General features: G+C 44.1%; 2 protein-coding genes across 2 annotated transcripts in view; both read left to right on the top strand.

Annotated features, from left to right (window-relative positions):
• The first annotated feature begins 78 nt into the window (after positions 1–78).
• On the top strand, positions 79–4382 carry LOC139423188 (nonsense-mediated mRNA decay factor SMG8-like). Its single transcript, XM_071174917.1, has 4 exons — positions 79–1609; positions 2312–2457; positions 2579–3502; positions 3774–4382. The coding sequence occupies exons 1-4, from the start codon at positions 91–93 to the stop codon at positions 3978–3980; spliced, it is 2796 nt and encodes a 931-aa protein (XP_071031018.1). The 5' UTR covers positions 79–90; the 3' UTR covers positions 3981–4382.
• Positions 4383–5100: 718 nt separating this feature from the next.
• Positions 5101–20304, top strand: part of LOC139423187 (protein yippee-like 1) — a 30871-nt gene continuing 15667 nt past the window's right edge. Inside the window, exon 1 of the mRNA XM_071174916.1 lies at positions 5101–5307. The gene's annotated coding sequence lies outside the window, so the exon portion shown is untranslated. The remainder of the gene's footprint in view (positions 5308–20304) is intronic.

The raw sequence follows: 20304 nt of genomic DNA, 5'->3' as shown, positions 1-20304 counted from the left end.
TAAGGTTTCTATACGGAACATTTTACTTGTGTTCACGGAAAGTGGCCTTGTGCGCAGCTGTTTATCTTCCCCATGATACGAGCGGAAAAAATGGCGTTGCCCGTGAGTGTGGGAGCGCTTCTAGAATCAGAAGTAATAGAGGATCCATTATACAAAGATGAAGGTCTCTGTGTACTTGGTATATTCGGTAAGACTGCAATGCTACCCGGATCACCGAAAGAGTTTCTAATCAACACGCTCGCGGACAAGCACATCTATCCACTATTTGGACTGGATGAGACAGACAATCACAACAGTGGAAGCTTGATTCAGGCGTACTACAGCCAAGAAAACCGCGTATTGTATCTGGTGCTTACTTCAGTTTGTGACAACCGACAGCTTTTGTGGGCGTGTGAGTCTTTGAGTACGGGCGTCGGACACTCGGAGGCGCACGAATTCTGGAAAGGAGCGGATAAACAGCATTGCTTAGCATTGCTTTACCTATTCTCGTTGTGCCATGTCCTGCTACTGGTCCATCCTACATGCTGTTTTGATGTCACCTATGACCGATTGTTCCGTGCTCTGGATGCACTTCGCCAGAAAGTTCTGCCACTACTACGTGCTGCAATCAAGGATTCCACCATATCCAAAGAATGGAAGGTGAACTGCCGGCCCTGTCCTCCTCGCCTGCTATTCGTATTCCAGATGAATGGAGCCCTGCGAAGCTATGGTGGAAATGGTTCAGACCCTTCTGGGGGAAATGCTGATAAGCCCAAGAAACACTCGCCAAGGAGACGCCTCCAGCATGCATTGGAAGACCAGATATATCGCATTTTCCGGAAAAGTCGGGTCCTCACCAACCAGAGCAGTAATTGCTTATTCACTGTCCCTGCTAACCAAGCGTTTGTTTACGTGGTGCCTGGGCCAGAGGAGGACCCAGTGGCAGCCGTGCTAGGGCAGCTGCGCTCCAACTGTGCCCTGAGGGAAAATGACACCAGCACCTCGGTGTCTGGACCCAGGCGCTACCAACAAATGCGTCACTCTGCAAGACAACCATCCTTCAATGTAGAAAGCAGCAGCCTCTCAGGGGGGCAACTAGTAGACTGTAATCTGAAGGAGTTCCTTTGGCAGCATGTCGAACTGGTGTTGACCAAGAAAGGCTTTGATGACAGCGTTGGTCGCAATCCGCAGCCTTCTCATTTTGAGCTGCCAACCTACTCCAAATGGGCACAAGTGGCCTACAGGCTGCATCAGGTCATGATAGCCAACACAGAGGAGGAAACTGCAGAGCTGGCTGTCAAAGTGCAGAGTCAGCTTAAGTTTTTGGAAGGTTTCCTGGACGCAGATGCCAAGTTCTCTGAGAACCGCTGCCAGAAAGCCCTGCCACTGGCACATAGTGCCTACCAGTCTAACCTTCCCCATAACTATACCACCACTGTGCATAAAAACCAACTGACACAAGCACTTCGGGTCTACAGCCAGCATGCACGCGGTGTAGCTTTTCAGCGCTATGCCTTGCAGTTGCATGAGGACTGCTACAAGTTCTGGAGTAATGGGCATCAGTTATGTGAAGAGCGCAGTCTGACAGACCAACACTGTGTGCACAAGTTTCACCTGCTGCCTCAGCCAGGTAAAGCCTCAATCACTGTACAGAACATACTACTGTTACTATAATTTCTAAAATATTAATTATTTATTACACAAATGAAAGGTATCATAACAGGTATCAACAGAGTTGGCGGTCAGTGTACCTCAGAATATCAATGTGGAATTGTGGTGTTTAATATGGCAAACTGTCTTCTATGGGCTTTTCTCGTTTGGGCAAAAGGCTGTCCTCTGTGACACGAAAACTGATAAGTGGTCGAGGAGTGTGTCAATTTGTTAGTAGGCAAACGGAAGTGTCCGCCTCTCCTCGATATCCACCTTTCATCGGGGATAGTCATGTATCTTACCGCGGAAGAGTTTTAAAAATCTGCCACACCCCCTTTGAATCAGCGTTTGTTTTGTTTGAGGAGAAAAACATGCACACATTTAAAAAAAAAATATATATATATATATATATATATATATATATGCATGCTACTTATTGTTTTCTATATAATGTCTTGCACAACTTAATTTGTTTTGATGACGTTACACATTTATTTTGGGTTCCACCTTGTAAACGTCATTTGCCTAATGACTCACGAGTGGAGAAGGGCCGTCTCATTTCAAGCAAGCACATTTCCATCCACTCGCTCTCCCCGATTAACTTTGATCTTTTTCAAAAAGAGGTGAGAGAGGATGCATGAGGTGAGCAAATCAATTGATAAAAGGCCATTGTCATCTGCAGATGAGAAGCCAGAGATGGACCGCAACCCACCCATCCTCAACCACAACAGCAGGGGGCGTTCCACTAGCTCGTGTAACTGTGGCCGGAAGCAAGCCCCTCGTGAGGACCCCTTTGACATCCAAGCTGCCAACTACGACTTCTACCAAGTTAGTATCCGCTTTAACCAATCTCTACAGAGGACACCAGCATAACCCCATGATCTCTTTAAAATCTATTCAATTGTACTTCAGTCTTGTTTACACTTTGTCTCACTCTGTTGCCTTGTAGATGTTTGAGGAGAAATGCTGCGGGAAGCTGGAGAGGATCGACTTTCCTGTTTTCCAGCCAAGCACCCCAGACCCAGCCCCGGCCTGTGAAGAAGCACCCAGACCCACTGAGGTGGCTGCCCCAGTCCCAGTCCCACCGTCAGAGCCTGGGTCAGGGCCGTCAGAGGGGGAGAGGCTAAAGGAGAGCATCCCAGCGTCCCACCCAGTGTCCCACACCCCCGGAGAGAGCACCAGCCTCAGCCTGGCCCTCAGCCTGGGCCAGTCCACTGACAGCCTAGGGCCATATGGAGATGGAGGGGGCGGTGAGGGCCAGGAGAAGAGGCCCAGCCTGGTGGATCGCCAGGCCTCCACTGTGGAGTACCTTCCAGGCATGCTCCACTCAGGCTGCTCCAAAGGTCTGCTGCCTAAGTTCTCCAGCTGGTCGCTGGTCAAGCTTGGCCCTGCTAAGACCTACAACCCCCACACTGGCCTGGAGCAGCCAGGCTTCCTGCCTGGCTCCTCCTTCCTCCTGCCCTGGGACGTGGTGATTCGCTCCCGCTCTGAAGAGGAGGTGGGCTTAACTGAGCCCTTGGATGGGGGACCCTCCTCCTGGCCGGCCCCCAACAAAACCGTGGCGGGGAAGCGAGGGAGTGCAGGGGGCCTTGGTCGGGGACGCAGGCGGGATGACGTGGCCCGGGCCTTTGTGGGCTTTGAGTACGAGGACAGTAGGGGCCGGCGTTTCCTCAGCTCAGGACCTGATAAAGTGGTGAAAGTGCTGGGGCCTGGAGGGGCCAAAGAGCCGGCCACCAGGGCCCTGAACACAGACATGCCCCTGTACATTCCCTCTCCAGCCCAGGGGCGTGGCCTAAAGACCCACTACGCCCAGCTGGCGCGCCTCTACATTGTGGTCCCTGACGCCCCCCTGGAGATAACACTCAACCCACAGGTACACTTACCTGGCATACATTTCCCTATCAACTGGTGTTTGTCACCAGGAATATTTGAGAGTAATTGACCTACCTATCTTGATAGACAAGCTGTTATGCTAAACTGTCATTACAATTTCAACTGAACTCATTGTGAGTTCTTAGTGTAGCAATATGCTGTGTAGAGATGCATTTTGTGTTGGCAAATAGTCCCTTTGTTGATTTAATGAGAGATGAAATTCTTGATTAAGGTTAACTGTAAAACGCTGCCCCTCTTCTTTTCGTTCTTAGGTCCAACCCGGCCCCCCTCCATGTCCAGTGTTCCACCCCGAGCGGACAGAGCTGGTGCTGCCCTCCGATGGCCTGTGGGTCCTACGTTTCCCCTATTCCTATGTCACAGACCGTGGCCCATGCTACCCACCTAAAGAGAACCAGCCCCTGGCCAGCTACAAGGTCCTCAGAGGCATCCTGCGTGCCAGTCCTCTTCCACCACAGTAATCCCTACTCACACCATAGCACCTCAATGTGACTCTCGCACTTATTTGCAAGGTTAGTTTAAAAATGACTTTGAGTCAGTTGGACCGTGTTCTCCTGCCTAGTGTTGTTTCATCCCCTAAAATACTATTTTGAGTTAAATGGAATTGTGCTAGGTTAGTTAATTATGAATGGCAATCTCAAAAGGAAAAAGGTGTTGATCTGCATAGAACTGCGTCTCCACTTGGATATATTTCAAATGAAGATCTTGTTCTCTGATCTTATGTTATTCATGGTATCTTTTTAACAGGGTTGTCAGGCTGTATTTTCAGCTCTTACACTAAAAGGGCCATCTATATAAAACACTGGAAAATCACGTTTGTGACTGCACTGGGCCTTTAAGGAGAGAATAAATGACATTTTATTGATCCTTGTTTGTTTGCTTTATTCACTTATTGTGCTAGGATCATTGTTCAGACCACCATATAAGGGTGAGATCACACATTACAGGTAGTCATCAATAAATGAAATGGCATGCAACGTTTCTGTGAAGCCTAGACACAGAATTCTTAGATGAATGCACAGCACTAGATGTCGCTATTAACCAAGTTATTGAGTGTGGCATCATGAGAAAGTTCTCTACATGGGCCCCTAACAAAAAAGTAGTTATTTACCTTGCAGAAAGATGAATAATCCTGTCATTTAAAATGCTTGGCATGTGTATCTTTTTTAATATAATTTTGTCCTTCAGGCCTGGTATGTATGGGTGGCATGATCATGCATGCCTCCAACTTGTATTACAATGCTTAAATAAATATATTGTTCTGCAGGTACAACGTTTGCTGTTGAGCTGTCTATCCGTCATGTATGTAGCCTATTTGTCCATCATGACATAAAAAACGATCTTGCAATTTGTCCGTGTTGTCTGGTAAATGTAATTGGTAGGCTTGCTGAGACACAAAGTGTGCAAAGCGTTTCTGTTTATGAACTCTGCTATTGCGGACCCCCACACGTATGCGAAATGGACAGTAGGCACTTATTTTTCTCCGCGCAACGATTGGTCAGCAATTACCATCTGTAGCCAATCGGCACAATGTTGCTATGCTGTAATGTTACATTGATTGGTTCCCTTGACTGTCAGTCTGCCTCAGACGGGTACTGTCTTTACGCAATAACATCAACTCAAGCGGTGCGCTCAGTATCGGATGGACCTCCTTCGTTACTTATTGAGCATTGAAGTCAACTCGTAGAAGCAAACCTTAACTCTCTAAGCTGAATGAGAAGGATTTGTCACATAAAGATGTGATCGGCAAAGCGCTAGAGGCGACGATTGAATTTTCTCTATCCAAAGGTAAAGTCAATGCTTATTGTTATTGCGCAACTGTAACGGTACATGTTTAAAACGGACTACATCTTGTCCGAAAGTTCATAATGGGGCCTGAGACTAGATTATAACTATTTGATAACAATTAAACGATAATACGATTCTGACCGACTGCTTAGTGTATAACCTACAGGTATTGTATATGATGCGAGGAGGATTGTTGTACAATATACGCGGTGGCACTACATGCGCTGGTTTTAGATTACACAAAGTTGGCAGTGTCGTATTCTGCACCACCGAATCCAAACATTGCTTTTGGTGCATGCGGACGATGGAAGTAGAAGTTGCAAAGAGGAATCCGTTATGAAATTGTTTCGGTTCTGACATGTTTTTGTTGACAATCATTTGTCATTACTTATGCCATATTAATATAATTGACAAGCATGTATTGGTTGTTTTAACAGTCATTCAAAATGTTACCATCGTTTAGTGGTTGTAACAATATGCTGTAATAAATGTAACATCTGTTATTGTTATGAATATTTTGAACCTTTAACAATCTTTCCTAAATTACTCTGTGACCCGATAGAGGCCTCTCACTATCTTGCTATAGTTTTTGCTAAAAGACCATACCAAAAATAGTGAATACAGTTCAGGTCGGGCCACAAACGGATGACAGCTGGTTCCCCTTGACTAGTCTACTCTAAATCTCGACTAAGTTGGCAGAGAGCAAAAGGGTAGCTATTTTTACCCACAGTAACATCTCTGTTCATTTTGACATTTTCATTGATATCTAACTTGGTTTCCTATTTAGTCATAATGACCTTAACTGGCATATAAATAATTCAACCACTTAACAGGTAGTTTTAAAACCACCCAAAGGAAGCTACCTATGGAACACATCATAGCAGATGCATCACGTGATATGGTCAAGAGCTCAATGTTTGTCACCTCTTTCTTAGCCACTCAGTACCATGACCAAAACAACCTTTTAAATCATTGTAAGCGTAAGCACAAAATTCCAGCGTAAGCATGAAATCAGTGTCAATATGTCAATCAGTGCAACAGAGATATAGCTGTGTGGGAGTGTTGTGTGGGCCAGTAACTGAAAGGTCGCTGGTTCGAATCTCCGAGCCGACTAGGTGAAATATCTGATGTGCCTTTGAGCAAGGCACTTAACCCTAATTGCTCCTCTGGATAAGAGCGTCTGCTAAATGACTGAAATGTAGTTTTTTTTATATTTAAAAAAAGGTTGTGAGCCCCGGGGCCGCTTGAGTAGGAGGCTTTCTCTCTGTCAGTCGGCATACAAATGGCTGCGTATGGCTAGATTGAGGTTAGTATGGTAGCACACTTTGGAATCAATTGCCATCACAGATGCTGGGGGGAAAAATCTGGGCATAATGTCCCTATAGGCATAGCCAGGACAGGTACAATACAATGTATAATAAACCTGGTGATAGTCAGGAATGTCTTACAATTCAACTTTCATTTCCCCTGAAGAGTGTACGGTTTTAATTATTCAGTGTTTACTCCATTGTTTTTGCACCTTGTGAGGTAACTATGGTATATGTTCCCTAATGCACATCAGATAATGCAACACTACAAGACAGTCCCCGAAATGGATCAAGTATTAGCGTGTGTTCACTGCTTCCTATCATCTTGTGTGTGTGCAAAAAGAGTGCTATTCAAAGGTCATTGCTGGGTGCTCATTTGGCACCAATTCAGAGACCAGCTCTTGCATTCATCCAATGCTAATAAATAGAGGGAGGGAGCATGGCAGGGATGTTTTCACCTCTATCCAACTGGTCACACCTATTTCCTGCCAGTCATTCACACCATCTGGGACGTTAGCAGAAAGTTCTACACCCCTGGCCTCCTCGCATCCAGGAGACTGCCCTGTGTTGTGAAGGATGTGGCACATTCCATGTCTATGTTTTAAGCAGGATCTGATTGAGATGAAAAGCCTAGAGACAGTGCATGCATGTGACTGAGTGTTTCCATGTGTGTGTATGTTTTCTCAATGATTCTGGTGGCTTTGATGCTCAATATATACACTCGTGGCCAAAAGTTTTGAGAATGACACAAATATTAATTTCCACAAAGGTTGCTGCTTCAGTGTCTTTAGATATTTTTGTCAGATGTTACTATGGAATACTGAAGTATAATTACCAGCATTTCATAAGTGTCAAAGGCTTTTATTGACAATTACATGAAGTTGATGCAAAGAGTCAATATTTGCAGTGTTGACCCTTCTTTTTCAAGACCTCTGCAATCTGCCCTGGCGTGCTGTCAATTAACTTCTGGGCCACATCTTGACTGCTGGCAGCCCATTCTTGCATTATCAATGCTTGGAGTTTGTCAGAATTTGTGGGTTTTTGTTTGTCCATCTGCCTCTTGAGGATTGACCACAAGTTCTCAATGGGATTAAGGTCTGGGGAGTTTCCTGGCCATGGACACAAAATATCGATGTTTTGTTCCCTGAGCCACTTAGTTATCACTTTTGCCTTATGGCAAGGTGCTCTATCATGCTGGAAAAGGCATTGTTCGTCACCAAACTGTTCCTGGATGGTTGGGAGAAGTTGCTCTCGGAGGATGTGTTGGTACCATTCTTTATTCACGGCTGTGTTCTTAGGCAAATTGTGAGTGAGCCCACTCCCTTGGCTGAGAAGCAACCCCACACATGAATGGTCTCAGGATGCTTTACTGTTGTCATGACACAGGACTGATGGTAGCGCTCACCTCTTCTTTTCCAGACAAGCTTTTTTTTTGTTTGGGATGCCCCAAACAATCGGGAAGGGGATTCATCAGAGAAAATAATTTTACCCCAGTCCTCAGCAGTCCAATCCCTGTACCTTTTGCAGAATATCAGTCTGTCCCTGATGTTTTTCCTGGAGAGAATTGGCTTCTTTGCTGCCCTTCTTGACACAAGGCCATCCTCCAAAAGTCTTCGCCTCACTGTGCGTGCAGATGCACCTGCGTGCACCTGCCTGCTGCCATTCTTGAGCAAGCTCTGTACTGGTGGTGCCCCGATCCCGCAGCTGAATCAACTTTAAGAGATGGTCCTGGAGCTTGCTGGACTTTCTTGGGCGCCCTGAAGCCTTCTTCACAACAATTGAACCGCTCTCCTTGAAGTTCTTAATGATCCGATAAATGGTTGATTTAGGTGCAATCTTACTGGCAGCAGTATCCTTGCCTGTGAAGCCCTTTTTGTGCAAAGCAATGATGACGGCACTTGTTTCTTTGCAGGTAACCATGGTTGACAGAGGAAGAAACATTATTCCAAGCACCACCCTCCTTTTGAAGCTTCCAGTCTGTCATTTGAACTCAATCAGCATGACAGAGTAATCTCCAGCCTTGTCGTCGTCAACACTCACACCTGTGTTAAAGAAAAAATCACTGACATGATGTCAGCTGGTCCTTTTGTGGCAGGGCTGAAATGCAGTGGAAAGGTTTATTTGGGGATTCAGTTCATTTGCATGGCAAATATGGACTTTGCAATTAATTGTAATTCATCTGATCACTCTTCATAACATTCTGGAGTATATGCAAATTGCCGTCATACAAACTGAGGCAGCAGACTGTTTAAATTAATATTTGTGTCATTCTCAACTTTTGGCCACAACTGTACATTAGCCTAAACATGTTTTGTGGGTATTGCCTGGAGTAAGCTGTGCACATTTGTGCGTGTCTATATAATTTGGCTCTCAGATCTCTTGAAATTAACAAAGCTAGCTAGCAAAAACAACCTGACAAAAGGACACTAACGTTACTATACTGTACAAACAATTTTCGAAGTTGGAATAATGTACATTTTGGAGGGTTCGAAGAGTGGAAGTGAACTATAATGAAAGTTAAGATGAGGCAAAGGCAGCATAAAGCATACAAGATGTGACTTTATTCATGACAGGCATGGCAACCACCATCTCCCTCACTGCTTGCTGTTGGGCAGGCGAAGAGAACTGCACTGTCCACCACCGGCGGCGCCATTCCAGCCATAATAATGGCCGAAACAGAGCAAACAGAATGGCATCAAACACCTGGAAACCATGTATTTGATACCATTCTGCTCCACTCATTAACACAAGCCTGTTCTCCCCAATTAAGGTGCCACCAACCTCCTGTGCTGTCCACTTGTCTGAAACATCATTACCAATTAACACCTTTTAGCTGGGTTTTACACCTCTTGGACATTTACTTTTACTTTGTGGACGTATTGGGAATGGAGCTTCTCCCGCCACTTAATGCGGGCCAGAGCCTTGGCTTCTACAAGATAGATGCAACTCACTACACTACAACCATTCTACATGTGTGGCTGCATGGCAACGCACACGCACGGGAGGATTCAGCCCGTCAGAGAGCATGATCCCCTAATGGATGGAGCTGCCTGTGTGCTGCGTGGGAGAAGAACTGTGCTACCAGCTACTGTTTGTGTGTGACTTTTTGTGTCAGTGTGAAAATAAAACTGAATGAGGTGTTGCGGATGCGTCTCCAGTCCCTCATGACTGTGGGGCCTGCTGTGTGCATGCAGGATAAAAATCAGCTGAGACTTCTACAACACTGTCACACAGAGGTTCACCAGACAAATGAACTTAATTTACAAGAAAAGGTAGGCCTTAATGCACTTTCCTTTGAAATCTGCAGGTTAGGCTACTGTTTAATCATGAGAATAGACCCTTTGAATGCATTTGATTTATCAAGCTACAATTTCATGAGACACTTTTTGATGTTTGAACAGCATTTTTCAGTCATTTCGATTGTTGATGTGGAAATTTTGTTAGAATCTTTTTTTTAAATTATTACAAAAAATATTTACCCCTTTTTCATGATATCCAATTGGTAGTTACAGTCTTGTCCCATCGCTGCAACTCCTGTACGGACCCTGGAGAGGAGAAGGTCAAGAGCCATGCGTCCTCCGAAACACGACCCTGCCAAGCTGTTCTTCTTCTTCTTGACACACTGCTCGCTTAATCAGGAAGCCAGTGGCATCAATGTGTCAGAGGAAACACTGTACAACTGGCGACCGAAGTCAGTGTTCATGCGCCCGGCCCACCACAAGAAGTCTCTAGAGCGTGATGGGACAAGGACATCCCACCGGCCAAACCCTCCCCTGGGCAACGCTGGGCCATTTGTGCTCCGCCTCATGGGTCTCCAAGTCACGGCCAGCTGGGACACAGCCTGGGCTCGAACCCAGGTCTGTAGTAACTTCTCTAGCACTGTGATGCAGTACCTTAGACCGCTGTGCCACTCGGGAAGCCCAGAACCTTTTTTATTATATACAGGTAACTGCCAAAATAAAGGAAACAGTGTGTGGCGCTACAGAGGGTGGTGCAGGCAGCCCAATGTATCACTGGGGCCAAGCTCCCTGCCATCCAGGACCTCTTTATCAGACGGCATGAAAGGAAGGCCCAGAAAATCATTAAAGACTCCAACCACATACTGTTCTCTCTGCTTCCGCATGGCAAGCGGTACCGGTGCTTCAAAACAGACACCAACAGGCTCCTGAACAGCTTCTATCCTCATGTCATAAGGCTGCTAAATAGTATGTGTAGCCATTTTGTTAGATATCTGAGTTGACCCTTGTATTTTAGTCTTCTCCATGCACACTCACACACACATACTAACTCTACACACACCCACGCTGATGCTACTCTGTTAATCATATATCCTGATGCCTAGTCACCTTACCCCTACACATTTTTATTTAACCTTTTATTTCACTAGGCAAGTCAGTTAACAACAAATTATTATTTACAATGACGGCCTACACCGGCCAAACCCGGATGACTCTGGGCCAATTGTGCGCCGCCCTATGGGACTGCCAATCAAGGCCGGTTGTGATACAGCCTGGAATCGAACCAGGGTGTCTGTAGTGACATCTCCAGCACTGAAATGCAGTGCCTTAGACCGCTGCGCCACTCGGGAGTCTGTACATACGCACCTCTATCGATCCAGTATTCCTGCACATTGTAAACATGGTACTGGAACTGACCCTGTATATAGTATGCTTTCTTTATCGTGTTCTTATTTTTATTTCAATTTTTTTTGGTTTGTTTTACCTTGTTATTTTTTGTATTACATTGTTATTGATTACTGCATTGTTGGGATTAGAGTTTGCAAAAACTCAATTTCACTGTGCTGACTGAATGAATTACATTTTATTTTTGTGTCAAATCACCAGTTGGCAACCCATCCCTTATGGGATTAATTGACACATTAGCAAACATTTACAATAATTCACTGTGATAATTCAGTGATAATTATTCTTCCGATGTTCTCTGCAGTGCGCATCGCATAAAGAGTGAAAACATAGTAAATCAATACATAATGGTAAATAAAGTTAAAGTTAAATAAAGTTTTTCCACAACTTTGGAAGTATGCTTGGGGTCATTGTCCATTTGGAAGAGCCATTTGCTACCAAGCTTTAACTTCCTGACTGATGTCTTGAGATGTGGATATATTGAAGCAACATAATTGTCCTGCCTCATGATGTCATCTATTTTGTGAAGTGCACCAGTCCCTTCTGCTGCAAAGCACCCCCACAACATGATGCTGCCACCCCCGTGCTTCAAGGTTGGGATGGTGTTCTTCTGCTTGCAAGCCCCCCCCTTTTTCCTCCAAACATAAAGATGGTCATCCAAACATAACAATGGTCATTATGGCCAAACAGTTCTATTTTTGTTTCATCAGACTAGAGGAAATTTCTCCAAAAAGTATTTTTTTTTGTCCCCATGTACAGTTGCAAACCGTAGTCTGGCTTTTTTATGGCGGTTTTAGAGCAGTGGCTTCTTCCTTGCTGAGTGGCCTTTTAGGTTATGTCGTTTTACTGTGGATATAGATACTTTTGTACCTGTTTCCTCCAGCATCTTCACAAGGTTCTTTGCTGTTGTTCTGGGATTGATTTGCACTTTTCGCACCAAAGTGCGTTCATCTCTAGGAGACAGAACGCGTCTCCTTCCTGAGCAGTATGATGGCTGCGTGGTCCCATGGTGTTTATACTTGCGTACTATTGTTTGTACATGGTACAGGTACATGTGGTACCTTCTTACATTTGGAAATTGCTCCCAAGGATGAACCAGACTTGTGGAGGTCTACAATGTTTTTTTCTGAGGTCTTGGCTGATTTATTTTGATTTTCCCATTATGTCAAGCAAAGAAGCACTGAGTTTGAAGGTAGGCTTTGAAATACATCCACAGATACACCTCCAATTGACTCAAATTATGTCAATTGGCCTATCAGAAGCTTCTAAAGCACATATGTCAGAGTCAAGGCCCGCGGGCCACATCCGGCCCGCAAGAAGGTTTTTTACGGCCCCTGGGATGATCTTGATTTATTATTAGAACCGGCCCGCAGCAAGCCGGCAGCCCGCAGATCTTTTACACGCACCAATACTACATTTCCCACAATGCAAAGGTGACGCACCGAGCAGTAGGCTGCTTCATTTCAATATTTATTGGCACAGCAGTCGTCAGCATCACAGTAAAATTAACTTTCAGATACCCATCAAAAATGGCAAAACGGAAGGTGGATACTGAGAACCGGGGGTTTCAAACAAGGTGGGAGTCGGAGTATATGTTCACGAAGGTAGCTGGAAAACCTGTGTGTCTTCTGTGTGGAGAAAGTGTGGCGGTACTGAAAGAGTATAATCTGAGACGACATTATGAAACGAAACACGCGGACAAAAACAAGAATATGGACATGGAACAAAGGCTACAAAAGGCAGAGGAATTAAAACGAGGCCTCAAATCTCGACAGGCTCTGTTCAAAAAAGCCAAATCACAAGGCCAGGCTGCTGTCAAGGCCAGTTTTATTTTGGCAGAAGAGATCGCTAAATCAGCCCGGCCATTTACGGAGGGGGATTTCATCAAAAACTGCATGATTAAAGTTTGTGACGAAGTTTGCCCAGAAAAAAGGCAACTCTTTTTAAATGTGAGTCTGAGCAGAAACACCATTGCCGAGAGAGTAGACCAGTTGTCCATCAATCTAAAAGAGCAGCTTGTGAAAAAGGGAAAAGATTTTATTGCATATTCCTTGGCTGTGGATGAGAGCACCGACATTTCTGACATTGCCCAGTTGTCAATTTTCATCCGCGGAGTGGACTCCAACCTAAGCGTGACAGAGGAGTTTTTGGCTTTACGTCCTATGCATGGCACAACTACGGGGCATGATTTGTATGAAGAGGTGTCAAGATGTGTAAATGAGATGGAGCTGCCTTGGGAAAAACTCGTGGGTTTGACAACCGACGGAGCACTTGCGATGTGTGGACACAGGAGCGGACTGGTGGCGAAGATACGGGAAAAGATGCAAGAGGAAAACGCGACAGGTGAGCTGACAGCTTATCATTGTATCATACACCAGGAAGCGTTGTGCGGTAAAGCCTTGAAAATGGAGCATGTAATGAGCATCATCACGCGCACAGTTAACTTTATCAGAGCCAAAGGTTTGAATCACCGCCAGTTCAAGGCATTTCTGACGGAGTTAGAAACGGAGCATGGTGATTTGCCTTATCACACAGAGGTGCGATGGCTAAGCCAGGGAAAGGTGCTTCAAAGATGTTTCGAGCTTCGTGAGGAGATTTGTCTGTTCTTGGACAGCAAAGGGAAAGACACAACACAACTCCGAGACGAAATGTTTCTGTGTGAAATGGCTTTTCTGTGTGACATTACGAGTCATCTGAATGCAATAAACTTGCAGCTGCAGGGTCGGGATCGTGTCATCTCTGATATGTACAGTACAGTGAAGGCATTTAAAACCAAACTGACTCTGTGGGAGACGCAGATGCGGAAAGAAAATTTGAGCCACTTTCCCAGCTGCCAGACCATGAAAGAGAAGCTCTCTACCAGTGCGTTCCCGAGCACACAGTTGGCTGATAAAATAGGTATGCTTGCCGCTGACTTTCGACGCCGATTTGCTGACTTTGAAGCACAAAAAAGCAGGTTGGAACTGCTCGGTAACCCATTTGCTGTTGACGTGGAAAGCTCACCACCAAACCTCCAAATGGAGTTGATTGACCTCCAATGCAATGATGCACTGAGGGCAAAATATGCGGCAGTGGGTGCTGCGGAGTTCGCCCGTTTCCTCCCCGGCACAATGCCCCAGCTGCGCATCCAGGCTGCTCAAACGTTGTCTATGTTTGGCAGCACATACCTGTGTGAACAACTGTTTTCTTTGATGAACCTGAACAAAACATCACACAGAAGTCGACTTACTGCTGAACACCTCCACTCAATTCTGAGGATTTCTTCAGCTCAGAGCCTTACCCCGAACATTGATGAACTTGTGGAAAAGATGGGACACCACCAAGTATCACCCTCAACCTCAAACAAGTGAACATTACTGTGCAATCACATATTTAGAGTTTTTACTCAGTTCAAGTTTAAAAGTTAAAATTTAATATTTGTTTTCACTGCATGTTACTTCTCCTTAAACAAAGTGTTGTTTTTGATTAATAGATTTTTGCACTTTATTTTTTTGTATTTCAATCCAATTATATTTTAAAAATATTTCAGTTGAGTGGATGATAGAAAATTGCTATTATTGTTTTTTCTTTGAAGTAAATTTAGCCCACTTTTGCTAAAATAGAAAATATAGTCTACTGATGGTGCCTTGAATACCGGTTTCTTTCATTTAATGTTCATGTTATGGGGATATTTATATAAAGGAAATTTGTCTTTTGTGTCTGTTGAAAATTAAAGATTACTGACAGAGCCATAAGAAAATATTTGATCATATCAATATCTGATCAATATTGTAATATATTTGTTAGGTTTTCAGTAGGTTCAATTAGGTTCACTAGACTATATGCGTCATTTAAAAATTTTTCAATGAACATTCGAACAGTCCGGCCCTCGTCTTGTAGCTGATTTTTTTATTTGGCCCTCCGTCCATTTGACTTTGACACCCCTGTTCTAAAGGTATGACAATTTTCTGGAATTTTCCAAGCTGTTTAAAGGCACAGTCAACTTAGTGTATGTAAACTTCTGACCCACTGGATTTGTGATACAGTGAAAGTAAGTGAAATAATCTGTCTGTAAACAATTGTTGGAAAAATTACTTGGGTCATGCACAAAATAGGTGTCCTAAACGACTTGCCAAAACTATAATTTGTTCACAATAAATTTGTGGAGTGGTTGAAAAGTGAGTTTTAATGTCTCCAACCTATGTGTATGTAAACTTCCAACTTCAACTGTGTCTACACACGTGCCATTTACCACTTAGAAGCTATATATTTTTAGGTAGCCCTTTTTCTTCTATTCCAGGCTTTATCTAAATATTCCGCAAACTGAAATACACAATGGACAAAAAAACATTTCAGTTTCTCCTCATCGCTCATCCATATAATCCCAGAGTATATCTTGTGTGCTTTCTGGAATAAGAGCAAGCGTATATCATGGTAGAAAGGGCAATAGAGGATAAAATGAGTTTCATTCTCTATTTCTTTGAGGTCACAATAGTTACATAGTCTTTCCTCTTCCATTTCACCACAATACCGACCTGTGTCAATACTCAGAGTCAATATCACTGATCTTACCTGTTTGAATACCCAGAGTCAATATCACTGATCTTACCTGTTTGAATACCCAGAGGCAATATCCCTGATCTTAACTGTGCACATAGCGATCTCTTGCTTTTAAGTAGGTTATACATAATATATCTCTCGCACACAAATTCATCCTTAAAAGGTTCTCAATTTGGGATTATGATTTATATATTTTTTCATATTGCATCAACTGTTGTTTTTTAATAATATCTATGTCTCCTTTAATTTCAAATCAAATCAAAACAATGCAGTTCAAGAAATATAATTAAGAAAATATTTACTAAATAAACTAAAGTAACACAATAAAATAACAATAACGAGGCTATATACAGGAGGTACCGGTACCAAGTCAGTGTGTGGGAGTACAGGTTAGTCGAGGTAATTTGTACATGTAGGTGAAGGTAAAGTGACTCGATATGCATCGATAATAAACAGTGAGTAGCATCAGGGTAAAAACAAACAGGGGCGGTGTCAATGTAAGTAGTCCGGGTGGCCATTTGATTAATTGTTTGGGCCTTCCTCTGACACGCCTAGTATATAGGTCCTGGATTTCAGGAAGCTTGGCCCCAGAGATGTAATGGGCCGTACGCACTACCGACAGTAGCGGCTTATGATCGGATGCCAAGCAGTTGCCATACCAGGCGAGGATGCTCTAAATGGTGCAGCTGTATAACTTTTTGAGGATCCGGGGACCCATGCCTAATCTTTTCAGTCTCTTCAGGGGCAAAACGTGTTGTTGTCCTGGCAAAACACTGCAAGGTCTCTGACCTCCTCCCCGTAGGCTGTCTCATTGTTGTCGGTGATCAGGCCTACCACTGTTGTGTCGTCAGCAAACTTAATGATGGTGTTGGAGTCGTGCTTGGCCATGCAATACAGGACAGGAGGAGGCTAAGCACGCACCCTTGAGGGGCCCCCGTGTTGAGGATCAGCATGGCATATGTGTTGTTTTCTTACCCTTACCACCTGGGGGTGGCCCATCAGGAAGCTATGTGGGCACTATGGTGTTGAATGCTGAGCTCTAGTCAATGAACAGCATTCTCACATAGGTGTTCCTTTTGTCCAGGTGGGAAAGGGCAGTGTGAAATGTGATTGAGATTGCGTCATCCGTGGATCTGTTGGGGCGGTATGTGAATTGGAGTGAGTCTAGGGTTTCCGATATGATGGTGTTGATGTGAGCCATGACCAGCCTTTCAAAGCACTTCATGGCTACCAACGTGAGTGCTGCGAGGCTGTATTAATTTAGGCAGGTTACCTTCGTGCTTGAAACATGTAGGTATTACAAGGAGAGGTTGAAAATGTCAGTGAAAACACCTGCCAGTTGGTCCACGCATGCTTTGTGTACACTTCCTGGTAATCTGTCTGACCTCGCGGCTTTGTGAATGTTGACCTGTTTAAAGGTCTTGTTCACATCGGCTACAGAAAGCATGATCGTCCAGAACAGCTGGTGCTCTCATGCATGCTTCAGTGTTGCTTGCCTCAAAGCAAGCATAAAAGGCATTTAGCTCGTCTGGTAGGCTTGCGTCACTGGGCAGCTCGCAGTTGGGTTTCCGTTTGTAGTCTGTAATAGTTTTCAAGCCCAGCCACATCCAACGAGAGTCAGAGCCGGTGTAGTAGGATTCAATCTTAGTCCTGTATTGACACTTTTCCTGTTTGATGGTTTGTCTGAGGGCATAGCAGGATTTCTTATAAGCGCCCGGATTAGTGTCCTGCTTCTTGAAAGCGGCAGCTCTAGCCTTTAGCTCGGTGTGGATGTTGCCTGTGATCCATGGCTTCTGGTTGGGAAATGTACATACGGTCACTGTGGGGATGACGTCATAGATGCACTTATTGATGAAGCCGGTGACTGAGGTGTTATACTCCTTATTGCCATTGGATGAATCCCAGAACATTTTCCAGTCTGTGCTAGCAAAATAGTTCTGTAGTGTAGCATCCGTATCACAGTTCTGTAGCATAGCATCCGCGTCATCTGACCACTTCCGTATTGAGCGAGTCACTGGTACTTCCTGCTTTAGTTTTTGCTTGTAAGCAGGAATCAGGAGGATATAATTATGGTCAGATTTGCAAAATGGAGGGCGAGGGAGAGCTTTGTATGCATCTCTGTGTGTGGAGTAAAGGTGGTCTAGAGATTTTTCCCCTCTCGTTGAACATGTGACATGCTGGTAGAAATGAGGTAAACCGGATTTAAGTTTGCCTGCATTAAAGACCCCAGCCACTAGGAGCACCGCTTCTGGGTGAGCATTTTGTTGATTGCTTATGGCCTTATACAAGTCGGCAGGTAACCTTGTGGTTAGAGCGTTGAGCCAGTAACTGAAAGGTTGCTGGATCGAATTCCCGAGCAGACAAGGTAAAAATCTGTTGTTCTGCCCCTGAACAAGGCAATTAACCCACTGTTCCCCGGTAGGCAGTCATTGTAAATAAGAATTTGTACTTAACTGACTTGCCTAGTTAAATATATATTTTTTCAAAATTATACAGTTCGTTGAGTGCTGTTTTAGTGGCAGCATCGGTTTGTGGTGTTAAATAGATGGCTACAAATAATATAGTATAATATAATATATCTTGGTAGATAGTGTGGTCTACAGTTTATTATGAGGTACTCTACCTCAGGTGAGAAATACGTTGAAACTTCTTTAATATTAGACATTGCGCACCGGCAGTTATTGACAAATAGACACCCCTTCTTGTCTTACCAGACATAGCTGCTCTGTCCTGATGAAACACGGAGAAGCCTGCCATCTCTATATTATTAGTGTCGTCGTTCAGCCAAGTCTCTGTAAAACACAAGATATGAATCAATCAAATGTATTTATAAAGTCCTTCTTACATCAGCTGATGTCCCAAAGTTCTGTACAGAAACCCAGCATAAAACCCCAAACAGCAAGCAATGCAGGTGTAGAGGCACAGTTTGTAATGTCCCGTTGGTAGGATAGTCTTATTCGTTGATCCAGTTTGTTTGCACGTTAGCCAATTATACAGAGGGTAGTGGTGATTTACTAATTTGCCGACAAATTCTCACAAGGCACCCAGACCTCCGCCTCCTGTATTTCGGTCTTTTCTCACGTAAATGACGGAGATTTGGACCTGGTCTCCGGGAAGCAGTATATCCTTTCTGTCGGACTCATTCAAGAAAAAATCTTTGTCGAGTTCGAGGTGAGTAATCACTGTTCTGATGTCCAGAAGCTATTTTCGGTCATAAGAGACGGTAGCAGCAACATTATGTACAAAATGAGTTACAAACAATGCGAAAAAGAAAAAAAATAGCACAGTTGGTCAGGAGCTTGTAAAACCGCATCCATCTCCTCCGACCAAATTATTTTCGGTCATAAGAGACGGTAGCAGCTATCCCTTCCGGTGCCATTATGCAGCTGTTCACAGTCAGACTGTTGAAAAAGGTCAGACATTTCAGATGCCCAGGCTCCCCCTTTGGATAGATCCCATTGAAAAACGTTACTAGCTATTCTGGCAGTTGGCATATCCAACAGTCTATTCCAAAGTCTCACCATACACAGCTTCCATCTCACCTCACAGGGTTCCCAGCCCATGTCCCCAGTTATTGCAAGTATAGGTGCAAACTTGTGGACACCTAAAAACTAACGCTCTGTTATGGACATGTTCGTTTTTGAGATACTTCTTAGCACTCCACAGTCCTGCTGAATAGTCCAGAACAGGACACACGTCTGATGCAGTTTGGAATAAGTAGAATAACCAATATCTTTGAGTGTTTCTGTTTTTCCTATAACTCCCCCAAGAGCTCTACTTACTGAGTCGGCCAGGGCAAATGTGCCGTATAGAAACGTCATGTGTTCATCAATAAAAATACCCAAATTTTTATAATTGCTAGTAAACTCAAGAATTTCTTCACCAAAACAAAACTGAAAAGCGCTTCTCTTAATGCATTTTAGAAAACCAGATACTATCTGTGTTTTTGTCTGGTTGATTATACTTGTGCATGTGACATTTAAAAACTTTAAACTTTAAATGAGGGTTACACTGTATGTTGATAGCAGGTGCTTCCACACAGGTGTGGTTTCTGAGTTAAGCAATTAACATCCCATCATGCTTAGGGTCATGTATAAAAATGCCAAGTTGCCCATTATTTGGTCTACCTTCACTAGAAGACAAGATCTCCGTGCCTTTGAACGAGGGGTCTCAAAGGAGCATGGGGGTTTAAAGGATGTGTATATCTGTCTCAGTCACCAGATCTCAACCCAATTGAACACGTATGGAAGATTCTGGTGCTGTGCCTGAAGCAGTGTTTTCCACCACCATCAACAAAACACCAAATTATGGAATTTCTTGTGGATGAACTGTGTCACATCCCTCCAGTAGAGGGATCTATGCAAAAGTGCATTGATGCTGTTCTGGCCCAACGCCTTTGTTTTTTTTATTTAAATGTTTTACCCCCCTTGTTCTCCCCAATTTAGTTAGTCTTGTCCCATCGCTGCAACTCCTGTACGGACTCAGGAGAGGCAAAGGTCGAGAGCCAT

Source organism: Oncorhynchus clarkii, chromosome 12 (genome assembly GCF_045791955.1).
Source record: "Oncorhynchus clarkii lewisi isolate Uvic-CL-2024 chromosome 12, UVic_Ocla_1.0, whole genome shotgun sequence".
Classification (NCBI taxonomy): Eukaryota; Metazoa; Chordata; class Actinopteri; order Salmoniformes; family Salmonidae; genus Oncorhynchus; species Oncorhynchus clarkii.
This window is presented reverse-complemented; position numbering and strand designations above follow the sequence as displayed.